The sequence below is a fragment of the Siphateles boraxobius genome, unplaced genomic scaffold, assembly GCF_051911475.1.
Source record: "Siphateles boraxobius isolate OS27281-9 unplaced genomic scaffold, OSU_SipBor_1 6, whole genome shotgun sequence".
Lineage (NCBI taxonomy): Eukaryota > Metazoa > Chordata > Actinopteri > Cypriniformes > Leuciscidae > Siphateles > Siphateles boraxobius.
Genome location: NW_027509186.1, coordinates 26,221,570 through 26,234,883, shown reverse-complemented (window position 1 = coordinate 26,234,883; position 13,314 = coordinate 26,221,570). Strand labels below are relative to the sequence as shown.

At 36.4% G+C, this 13,314-nt stretch overlaps 1 protein-coding gene across 1 annotated transcript in view; it reads left to right on the top strand.

Annotated features, from left to right (window-relative positions):
- cbl (Cbl proto-oncogene, E3 ubiquitin protein ligase) overlaps positions 1–13,314 on the top strand; it is a 32,795-nt gene that overhangs the window by 2,238 nt on the left and 17,243 nt on the right. The window contains exon 2 of the mRNA XM_077208506.1: positions 3,290–3,537. Within this exon, the coding sequence (XP_077064621.1) occupies positions 3,290–3,537 (248 nt within the window). The remainder of the gene's footprint in view (positions 1–3,289; positions 3,538–13,314) is intronic.

Sequence of the window (13,314 nt, the reverse complement as noted above, 5' to 3'; positions counted from 1 at the left end):
TGCAAAACAAACCCTTCTGAAAGAAATGTTTCTTCATAGGACTTAAACATTTATTAAGTCTATCCTGACATGGCTATTTATTATCCAAATTAAAAATCTTCACGTTATATGTCTAGTTATATTCTCTCAATCCCCTGTAAATATTCAACCTCTTACAAACTCCACAAGAACCCAATGGTTGTTCTTCCCAGTTTTGACCTTTAATATGAAGAAACTTTGCATAGTCAAATAAGAATTAACACAAATTAAGTTCTGTATTTCCCCTGGATAAGCATTGCATATTCACCTTGTTAACAAACAAATTATCTACACTTTGATTTCCTCATAGGGTTTAGTAATTATGAAACCACAGGCCAATTAAGAGCATTTTATTTGTAGTTGTTAATGGTAGGATTTGCATAGTATGATGTGGTTAATCATGATACTATGAATACAGATTTAAATAGAACTTGGATTTTTGATTGCATAAATATATTGGTGCATATTTAATGATTTCTATTTTAATTGACTTCCTGGTGACGTGTTTCATGCTTAAGACTTAGCAGATGTTTCGCCCTTTTGGACTATTTTTCTTAATTCAGATTATCACTGGAACCCATAATGAACGCACGTCTGCACGTGAACACGTAGACGTATGTATGTTTGCTGATAATTCTCAGGACGTCCTGTCGCCACAGTCTTATCTCTTGGCTGTCAGGACTGGGGGTGCATGAGAGCATGGAGAACAAGTCTGGATGGTGAACCCCCCACCCCCCACCCCCGTGATGTCATCAGCTCTACCCACCCCCCAATCACAGCTGGTCCTGTGCTGGAGACAAAATAGATAAGAGAGGCTGCAAGAGCAGCTGCACGCAGCGCCAGCCTCTTGTTGCCGAAACGTGCGCTTGCGGCACAGCGCTTCTCCAACTGCTGGGGTGGTGACATTTGAGCAGTTTCCCGTTTCCTCAAATTTCCCACCCACGTCTTAATCAATAGTTCAGAAGGTGATGATGTGTGGCTTTAGTCCAGACAGAGGAGGGCCACTATGTCTTGTTTAAAGCAAAGGCTATTGGACCATCAGTATAGCCATTAAGTTGTTTGGCTAATGAAGTGGTTTGAGGGCATGCACTTAATCATGATGATTTATTGTCTAGAAAGGATGTTTTTTGTTTTTCTTGGAAGATTTCAACAACTTTGTGGCCACCAGTAGGATTGGTTTGGTTGGAATGACCATATATATATATATATATATATATATATATATATATATATATATATATATATATATATATATATATATATGGATGTATGTGTGTGTGTGTATCGATTTGTATGTTATAACTATATATATATTTGACAAGTTGAGATATTGCTATACAGTTGATGGATATAACATGAAATACACCACTGTACTAACTCTGGGGTCAGTACAAGAAATTGAGTTTTATTCAGCAAGGATGCATTTAAATCAATCAAAACTTTGTCGCATTAATAGTATGATCACTGGTGAGCTTATATATTCTATTTTATGACTGCGAACACGTCTCATCTAATCAGAATTTGGAGTTGGAATTACTAGTATGTGTTTTTAATGTTAGTTTTTACTGTCTTTTATTTAGTGTTAAATAATTTAAAGCTTGCCCTGATGTCAGGCATATTCATTTGTTATGAATCTTTTATATAAATCAGAAATTGATTGAAAATAGATAATAATAAAAAACGTCTTCGTTTTAGAAGTTATGAAACTTATTTTTAAATTGACACATTAGCTATATTTGTAAAGTATTTAATTCACTCAATTATGCAAAAAATAGGCTTTACAACATAGCCTAGTTAATTAATATACTCATTTCCCATTTTGACTGAAAACTAAAATTAAATGCAATACCATGATAAAAAGCTGTGATGGATGATTTTGGTCATTCCGCCCAACACTAATCTCATGCATTAGACTTCTGTAGCTGCAAAGTGAATAACACTGTCATTCCCAGTCAACAGCTATAAATGTTTTAGAAATTGAGATGGCAGCGTAGTGCTGTACATTGCAGAACTTTTTCTTTTGTGCAAACACGGTTGTCCTCGTATGTAGTTCACAAAAATTCTTCTCTCTGGAATGTTCTTGTTGTGTGACCTGACAAGTTTTGTGTGTTTATTTTCAGTTCAGTTAACAGTCTTAAAGCCCTTGTCAGTGTAGTTTTTATTTTTATTTTACACATTATCATGCTGCAATAGAAAACTTTGGCCCACAGAGGATATGAGGTTTGTTTGCAGTTCTGTTTTCTTGATCGATAGTCGACTTAAAGTTCCTTTAGAGATTTGTACCGAATATTAGTTTAAAAATATTTTTACAGAGCTTGTTGGCTGCTTTGTTAACAGACAAATATACACAAACATATCCATAGCCATACATGTATATGTTTTTTGTAAAGCTGCTTTGAAACCATTTGTAAGTGAAAAGCGCTATACATATAAAAGTGTATTGAATTGAACATGGATGTGAGTTTATATGTGTGTGTGTAATATTATTGTATAAAATTTTTTTGGAGTTTGAGGAAATAATATTGATTCTGTCTCAATCTTTGTACACTACTGTTCAAAAGTTTGGAAAGAAATGAATACTTTGGTGGCCACACTTTATTTTAAGGTGACGTAGTTGTACTTCCTCAATTAAGTACAGAGTAATATTAATTTACTACATGTACTTACTATGGATTTACGTTAGGGTTTGGTTTAGGGTTAGTTGCTTGTAATTATGCACAGTTTACTGTTATTACTGTAGTAAGTACACATATTGTAACATGTAACTATGTCACCTTAAAATAAAGCCTTACCAATACTTTTGAATGCATTAACAAAAATTATAAAATAATAAAGCTTTCTTGGGCACCAAATCAGCATATTAGAATGATCTTCATTGTCACAGGATCATGTGACACTGGGATAAATTATAGGAATAAATAGCATTTTAAAATATACTAAAATTGAAAAAGGTTATTTTAAATTGTAATAATATTTCACAATGTTTTTTAGTTTTTACTTTATATTTTACTATCAAATAAGTGCCACCTTGGTGAACATGCAACAAAGAGACTTCTTTTAGCATGCAAAATATTACTCAGTATTATTAAAAAAACACAAAAATATTAAACAGTAGCCTATAGATTGTCTTTCTTTTAAGCCTCTTTCCTTGTATTTAGAGTAGCTCTTATGTATTTTAAATTAATTTCCGTGGACTGATGTAATAAAAAACCTGCAGTCAATACAGGGTGATGCCATATTTAACATCGTCTGATTTTTCTCTGCTCTGCAGGTGGTACGGTTATGCCAGAACCCCAAGCTGGCCTTGAAGAACAGTCCTCCGTACATCCTGGACCTGTTGCCAGACACTTACCAGCATCTCCGCACTATCCTGTCCCGCTATGAAGGCAAGATGGAAACGCTGGGCGACAACGAGTACTTTCGCGTTTTCATGGAGAACTTGACTAAGAAGACCAAACAGACCATAAGCCTGTTCAAAGATGGCAAAGAGCGAATGTTTGAGGAGAACTCTCAGCCCAGGTGAGGACAGATGAGTTTCTATAGACACCATCTTTAATTACAGCTTTTCAGGTCACCAAATTTCTGCTCTTAGTGGCTTCATAGGCTGAAAATGTTCAAAAAGATGTTCGTTACGGTCTGTAGTGACCAAATAAAGGTTTACACTTTTTGCATTTGGTGAAAGCGTTGGGTTAGGTGTGAAAGCAGACATCAGAGATGTTAGGCCACCTCTGTGCAGACGTTTCCTGAGCTAGTTCATGTTTTTTGGAGTGCTCTGCAACTTAGTTTAGTGTGGGAGGCAAAAGCAGAAGCAGTGAAACATGGTTTGTCAGTCCTTGAATCATGTGAAACCGGTTTCTTGAAAAATTTCAGTAGAGGTTACGTTGAGTTAAGCTAAAGCACAAGTCATATATCAAAGATGCAAATAAAGTGTGTGTGTGTGTGTGTGTGTGTGTGTGTGTGTGTGTGTGTGTGTGTGTGTGTGTGTGTGTGTGTGTGTGTGTGTGTGTGTGTGTGTGTACGTACGTACGTACAGATGAGGAATGTGTAATGCAAATAGGGCCAGTCGGAAGAGGAAGAGCTTAACTGAGGCCCAGACCTTACAACTAACAGTTCGGTTTTAGAGCATATACAAAAATAAATGCAGTAAGATTTTCATAAATAAAAATGATGCCTAACAGCCCAGCTAAAACATTGATCCCAATGTGATGTCATATATTTGGCTTATAGTTTGATCTAAAATGACCCTACAGTATGATTTGAAAGTTCTATACGTTCTCGTAAGTCCCAGACATTTTCCCTCAGGAACCGCAACTTGTTTAGTTGATTGTAAACATCTTATTTATGTCCATACTTAATTTCCATTATTCTTATAATCACACTTCCTGTTGTACAGCGGCTTCTCATATCAAAGGCCAGTCATTGAGCCAACTGTCATTTAATTTTTCATACTATTTTACTTCTCTGAAACTAGAAAAGAATTGTCAATCTAAACATTTAGAGGTTTGGGACCTTAAGAGCTTTCATACAAAAGCTTTTTGTATGATGAGAGCCTCTTTTTGAGCCGCTTTAGTGGCAAATTCTCGAATCTTAGCTAAAGCTTTTTTGTGTTATTAGACGCTGAAGCTTTATTTAGTGTGGCTGAGGGGGCGAAGTGTTCGTATTGAGTGAGAAGAGTTTAATGATTAACTCTGACACATCAGTCATGCTCTGCACCATGCAGACACTGCTCTTCCTGTTAATGCATTCACTTCCCCTTCCTGTTTCTCCTAAGCCCCCATCAACAATGCACTGCTGAGGCTAGCTAAAACCTGCTACTTCTTACACTGACTGTCAGTGACAATTCAAGCTTTATAGGAGCATATTGGTAGTTAGTAGTACTGAAGACTGCCATAGATATCCTACATTCAAATTGATGCATGGACTGCACTAGAGGTAGAGCAAAATTTTGGCTTCAGCCCCTAGAACCTTGATTGGTCCTGAATTGATACCTTGAAGTTAATCGACAGTGGGCAGACTGGTGAAAATGTGCAGGGGGTTTTCACATCATAAAACCAAAACATGGAAGAAGAAAAAAATGGACAAATGCTTGAAATCTTGTACATGCAGATAAGACCTTTTAATTCAATCAGGGTCATACAATTACCAAGTAGGCTATCTATTAGTTCTGTATAAAACTTTCACAAATGTTCTTCACAATAAACGTCTTTGGCATTTTTCCAATTTTGTTTCCATATAAATTTTTCAAATATTCCTGAAAGTAAACACATCATAGTTAGTTAAGGATGAAATTGCTGAATATGAATAATGACACAAAGTGATTTTCTTGATGGCATGTATATAATCTAGGACAAGTCTCTACAACATATTGGATATGATTGTAATTGCTATGATCAATAGGGCTGTCTTTTTACGTTCGAAAATCGATTGCACAATCGATCGGACCAACCAACAAGTTGGTTGAAAACGAAAATAGGGAATCGATTTTAACCAAATATGTACACTATTCATTTTTAAAGAATTAAAGCTGCAGTAGGGAGTTTTGAGAAAATTTTGACTTAGTCTGAAAATTTGAACAAGCACAACTTAAAGGTCCAACCCCCTTGCTCTCTGCTGCACTACAGCCCTCCCTCCACAGCTCCTCCCCCACAGCGGAGCCTGCCGTGAACGCGCAGGCTAGTAAGCAGGACCACCGATGACGGCGGATTATAAACAGTTATGGAACATTCACTAATAGGGACGAAACATCAACAATATGCTTTACATTGACTATGGCGTGCCCAAACTTTGACTAAAAACTTGGTCCTCAAATCATTATGTATTTTGCAATACATGTAACTTTATAATGTTGCACTCTCTCTATAAGTTATAAATAGCTTGTAAGATAACGTTAAAGGATTAGTTCACTTTAAAAAAAACTTTTGCTGATAATTTTCTCACCCCCATGTCATCCAAGATGTCCATGTCTTTCTTTCTTCAGTCGAAAAGAAATTAAGGTTTTTGATGTAAACATTCCAGTCTTTTTCTCCATATAATGGACTTCAATAGGACACAAACGTTTCAAGGACCAAATGACAGTTTAAGTGCAGCTTCATGGGCTTTAAACGATACCAGATGATGAATAAGGGTCTTATCTAGCGAAACGATCGGTCATTTCAAAAATAAATAAAAAACTTTAAGCACAAATGCTCGCCTTGCTCTGTTCTGTGATGCACGTTCGTGATCCTGTTCGAACACGTTCATCAAAATGAACAAATCTTTTTTCGAGTCATTTCGTTAATTCAACGAACCAAATGATACGGAAAAAGATTTGTTCATTTTGAACGAGTCTTTTTCGGAGTCATTTCGTTCATTCTGTTTGTTGTTTTTCGAGAATGCTGCACTCCCGTTTGTCAAAGTGCATTAACGTTTACACCAATAAATCATCAGAAATATTGCTGACTTGTGCATCTCAAGCGCCCTCTATACGTTCGTCCTAATGCCTGTTAGTTGCCAGTGGATTGACCTATATTTGGCGTTGAAAATGGAAACGTCTTTAGACATTGAAAATCGATTTTAATCGCCTCAAAAAAAAATCACAAAAGTGACAGCCGTAATAATCAATTATTAAAATAAATGATTGATTCATTAAATTGTGCATTGATGCATTTTTGAACCCTTCATTATTTTATTTTGCTTTCATGCGTCACTTTACTCCCGCTTGCCTACCAAACCGAACAGCAGGACAATTTGATCAATCCTGAAATTGATATTGCACACTTTTCCAGTATTCCTTGCAGCCCTAGTGTTGCCTTAAGGTTTGGTCACATTAGCAATATTTCAGCAAAATTCCACTGGCAGAAAAAGGTCTGTTCAGGACTTGACAATAAGGACTGCCCCGATGGCCAGCATGAAGGACACTCGGGTCTGTTGATGGAATTGTAACTTGCCTGATTGGGTCAGTACTGCGTCGTCACAAAGGTTTATCATTTGCACGTTTTAAAGTCTTTCCAATTTAAACATTCAAGCGATTTTCAACCATTCAGATTCAAGCACAAGATGATGCGAAAGAGAACCAATTCAGTACTCGCACGCTGTTTTCTGTACAGACACACAAACGGAAGATGTTTCGCAATACCAAGTACGTAAAGATCAGACTTGCATCCTTGGTTGTTCGGACTTAGCAAGTTCAACTCAGGAGTACAAACTCCGGAGGACGGGAATTCTGCAAATGGAATAGCAGTGTACTTGACTTCATTCATCTCGTCTTCACTGTCAATTATATGATGTATATAATCTAAGCCTCTTTTTGTTTTTATTTTAAAAATCTCAAACATGTGTTTCAGGCAACACATGCATACTTTATCTTCACTGCATGTATATTTATAACAAAATTAAATATAAAACGCAACACTGCATAATTAATTTTAATAGTATGAAACATTTTAATATGTGCATATACTCCTATTATCTTCGCTATATTTATAATGAAATGACATAAAACACAACCCCTCAGACAGCTCTGTGTGCGTGCGAAAACAGCTTGTGATTACTGAATTGAGTTCTCTTTTGCATAGTCTTATGCTTGAACGTAATATACTCATAATATTTACACAAACAATCACTTATGTCTTAACTAAATGTAAACGAATGACAAAGAAAAAGCATGTGTAAGTGTAACAGTATATTGGATCCGTGCATTAGGTCTTAAAGTGACAGCAGGCTTAAATACCTGTTGCCGTCTGTGACAGTTAATCAAACAACAAAAGATGAAGAGAAAATCACTTACTCTTGACTGAGCAATAGGGCTGGGTACCGAGTTCGGTACTTTTTAGGTACCGACCGAATTGCCTCGATACTACCGAGTATCGAAACATGTCTTGTTTTTCGGTACCAAGTTTCGGTACCTAAGTGGTTAATCTCATCAACGTCAGTGAAACAATAAACATGCAGCATGATTGGCTGTGGTGGAAAAACACTAGTTTACGCTGCTGCCCAGAGGTGTGTGTGTGTGTGTGTGTGTGTGTGTGTGTGTGTGTGTGTGTGTGTGTGTGTGTGTGTGTGTGTGTGTGTGTGTGTGTGTGTGTGTGTGTGTGTGTGTGTGTGTGTGTGTGTGTGTGTGTGTGTGTGTGTGTGTGTGTGTGTGTGAGAGAGAAAGCGTCCAACCCAGATAGATAGAAAATATGTGGAAATCATCAAACGTGTACCTATGTACCCGACTCGATGCCATAAGCACACGATGCAATATTTTCGACAAGATTATTGCTGCCAAGACCGGTAACACGGTAAATCTGACAAGGCATTAAAAGCGCACAGAATACACTCGAGAGTAGAAAGTTTATCAGCCTTCGACTACAAGAACTGGAGCGCGTCACATATAAACCAAAACTCAGCGTATAGGATACTTGCCTCACAGACACAGGCGCGCGTTCACTACTGCAGGGATGACGAGTCAGCATCGCATATTCGCAATAATCATCTTTGCAAGTAAAGAATACATGTTGTTAAATGATTAGGAAACATAGAAAACTTTAGCATTGGTGCTTTTTTACAGACTCAAAATATGAGTGTAAAAAAGTCAACAAACTGATAAAATTTTTTAAAAAAGTTTTTTTTTTAGGTAATGTTATATTGATAAAATTGGTATCGAAAAAAGTATCATTCAGGAACCGGTATCGAAGTCAAGGTATCGGAATTGGTATCAACCGGTGTCAACCGGTTGAGATTTGACTATAGTCTCAGTGCTGCTAGACACTCACAGTGCTGAATGTCTGTCCCAGCGCTGGCAGCATTGTTTCCAGAGTTCCCAGTCTAACTGTTTTATGCGGATGCTATGGTGTACTGGAGCTGTCTGTGAGATATTAACAGTGAATAATATGTGGCTCAATGTATTTTCACACAGTTGACTGTTTCAGCATGCTGTTGAATCTTCTACCACATCATTTATTATCTTGGGTTTCCTTATGAAGAAATACATATTGCATACTGCCCATATATCCATCTCTGAAATTGCGTGCTCTCAATGAAGGTAGCCTGGGATTAGTGTGTGTCATGCAGCTGTTGTCAATTAAGTCAACTAATTCTGAATAGACTTTCTGACAGATGTTGCATCCTGAATTATCGTAATGTATTATCTAATTGTGATTTATGCGTCCATACATAATTTTTCAGATCGCTTAATTTGGACCATGCTTGACTTTTTCGTACTCATGTTACCCTCTCTGGTTTATTTGGTTATCTTTTCATCTTATCTGCATGTTGTAGGTCTGCATGAAAGGACCAATTTTAGCAACAGGGAAATAAACAGCAGATAGGTGAAGTCAGATGCATGTGCATCTGCCAGGTTTATTACGGTAAGGCATTATACAGTTGTGTGGTGTAACAGAAATGTGTCAGCTTGGTGGAGTTTTACTGTGTCCAATTTCCATTTTGTTGTAGTCCCAGCTCTGTCATAAGATGATTTAAGTCTTAACATCCTTTTACATGTATATTCATTCTTTGTGTGAGTTGTTATGAACTTGGAGGGTGTAAATTAGATGTTTCCTCTGTACTGGTTCACATTTCAAACTACATAATGTAGTCCGTAGAGAGAAGACAGCCCATCCATGGAAGAAAATTAACGTTTACTACAGTTAACTAGTTTTTTTTTTGTTTATGCCATGTTTTGTTGTTGTGAACCATGTTTTTGTATGCCATGATGTTGTATGCCATGTTTTATTGTTTTTGAAAATTTTTCCTGTTTATAAATGCTGAAAGTAGACTTCAGTGTATTCAAGAAATTCATCAAGATTGTAAACACTTGAAACACATGCATGTCTGCAGCAGACTTTATTGCAAATTTGATTATAGGTAAAATAAGATAGTAAACAATCCTTTTCTCAGTTTTTCATATTGTGCATGCCACAAAATAACGTTTTGACTAAAATATGGCAAAATCCCAGCTGATAGCCATCAATTCAGTCTTATAGAGAGTTGTCACGTGTATATATAAACTGCACATTCAGATGTGCGATTTAACTGGTATCTCTTATCTCCTATTTTGTCACTTGCATTCAATGTAATCAATTTCGACGCTTGGTTTTTCACAAGCCTAAAATGTAAAAAAATTCACTACACAACTTTTAGCCAATGATCTGTTAACCCATGTTTTGTGGTTTAGCACTATTAATTTTAAACACTTTCTACTCTTATCAAAGAAAAGTGCCATCAAACAACACTATCAAATGATGGTCCAACAAACAATTTTGTTAGAAGCAGATATGTTTGATAGTAAAAGTCCTTGGTCGAAGTCTTATTTAAAGTCTATATATTTCATGAAGAAAGTGCAGTGCCTGGCTCACATCTGTGGGGTGTTAATTGAGCTTTATTTGTATTACAGTTTTTCTCAATAACTAACACACATTCACGATTTTCTCAAAACTATAAACATAGTCTCGTAACTACACACCTCATACTTGCACGTCAAACTCAAATATTTCAGTCAAAAACTTATTTGCTTCTGTCAAAATCAAACTTTGGCCTCAGATGACACACAAACCCAGTACTTCACTGCCCAGAGAACACCAGTGCAATTAGTTTAAAACACTTACAACCCTTGGCAATAGTGTATAAATGAAAATATATGAGTGCATATTTGTCAATTTAACAAAACTTAGAGCTGGTGGTGCTTAAAGTACCACATAGTTCACTCAAAAATGTACTCACCCTCAAGTTGTTCCAAACCTGTATGAGTGTATTCTTCTACTGAACATAAAAGACGATATTTTGAAGAATCTTGGTAACCAAACAGTTGATGGGCCCCAAATGATGTCACAATTTTCATTTTTGGGTTATCTATTACTTTAAGACATTGGTCATTCAGTGTTTCTGTAGTAAAAAAATAAAAATAAAAATAATTTATAACAATAATACTACTACTAATAACAATATAAAACATATTATGTTAACATGCATACATTTTTAAACCTTTTTGTCATACTAACAACATACAGACACTGAGACTGATACACAGATACTGTAAAGTGATCTTACAGTAGAAAGTTCAAATTCCAAAGAAGTGATTATGAACTAGGTAGGCAATACAATATACTGTCAGTTACAACAGTAATAAATAAATCCTTGGTACCCTTAGCCGAAATGCATTGCATTATTGACTGACTATATTTACAGTACTATAACGGTTCCTTGGTTACCTGACAAAAGACAACCCCCTTAGGCAATCCCCTTAGGTTCCCTCACGGTTCTGCAAAAACATGGTTACATGTAAGTAGTACTTGGCTACAAATCAGTTTGACTAGGGCTGGGCGATAAATCGATTTTATCGATTAACTCGAATGTGTAGTTTACGCCGATTTTTTTGAATGAAAATCGGTTTTCTCTTTAACAACCGCCGACGCTCCCCTCTGGGTTCCCGTAGTTCTGACCGGGCTCAGCGCTTGCCATGATAGAGATACACAAACAACATGGCAAGAGGCACACCCGCAGAGGCACACCCGCCGAAAACATTTACAAGCTGAATCTGCAGGGCCGCCAACTCTCACGAGTTCACTGTGAGACGCAATTTTGTCATTTTTTACACGCTCGCACGCCACACATCAATTTTCTCGCGCAGAGAAAAATCGCGAAGCCAAGAGGACACTGACACCGACAGACAAGACAGAGCAGGTTACTATCGATATGAAACAGATTCTCAGCTCTCAGATTCTGTCAATTTTATTACGAAATTCAAACAATAAACACCGTTTTGGCGCTTGTAAATGTGACGTGAGAGAACGCTGGCAGATCTCAGTTCAAGCGGCACGTGAACCGAACATCTGTTAATCTTTACTGCCAACTTACCGAGATGTAATAAAATCGATCGATCAGTGTTTTTCAACCGCGGAAAGATGTCCATAAAACAGCTGGAGAACAACATATGTCACGTAACGTTACATTTACCTCAGGAATCCCTTTTAATGACCCATAGCACGCATGTGGACTTAAAATAATTGCTATAGAGAGGAGTATTTTGCTAAATATGATAACTATATTACACATTCATTGTATTTTTACCTATATCATTAAAATAGTATAACGTTGTTATTATAAAAAACGCATTATATTTAATTTGAGTTAGTTTTAACCTTTAATAATACCAGCTGACAGGGCTCTCTGTTTACAGCATTAGGTGAATTTTTTTTTGAGAACAATTAACAACACATTAACGTATCTACCATACCTAATATTTATCCAAACGAATTTATATTGAATCAAGATCAGAATCAATTCACAAGAATTGAATTTAAATTGTGAAATTTGTGTTAAGCAATAATAAAAACACTAGCATACCAGTCATTGTGCCAATTAACTTAATAAAATTGTTTAGTTACCAAATAATTTGACAATCACAACACACTTATTGTGATGCAAGTTTTTTTTTTTTTACACATCCCCAATTCCAATCCACCCATTTTATTTTGTTACATTTTCAATGTTTTCAAAGACAGGGCCTGTCCTCTTGTCTTTTTGGCTTGTTGTTTCTGATTGTAATTAAATCCAGATCAAATCCCATAAGGGAATATTAAAACAAAATAAAGTTAAAACTTGTTTTGAACAATTTCTTTGTCATCTGCAGATTGATTTTAAGTAGGGAGAGAAAAAAAATCGATTTAAATCGTAAATCGGATTCTTTGTGAAAAAATCGGGGATTTTTTTTTTAGGCCATATCGCCCAGCCCTAAGTTTGACAGTTATGTGTTTGAGAAGAACATGTGCTACAGTGAAAGTTATCTTATCTTAAGTAGTGTACTATGTACTGTAATTATACTCTGTGCACGGTGGAAAATAAAATAATTTAGATCAGTGGCATTCATGGACCGCAATCTAGTTCTGGACCCCAGCTTGGTTTTATCTGGACCACTGGACACAATTGTGCCATTTGGCTGTTTCTACAGTTTAAAGTGAGCAGCTCGTCAAAACAACAGAACGGTTCACACCACAAGTGCTCAGGGTCATTTATGGTAACGATCTTATGGTGCTACATCCTCTATTTTTATCTGGAGCTAAATGCGCTTCATTCAAGCTCTTTCTGCTTCGTGCTCGTTGCTTCTCTCTCTCAAGACGTAAAGCGCAACATTGAGGCTGCAGATGATGCGGTTGTTTTAACAACATTGCAGAAACACTGTGTGATGGAAAAAAAATTTTTTTTTTCTGAAACACTGCAGAAAACGAGAAAACAGCAAATACAATTATTTTGATCTGACTTTTAACTAAACCAGGTTTGTGGCAAGTTAACCCTTGGTGCCTTTAGCATTATTATTAGCCATATTATAAGGCATTTCAT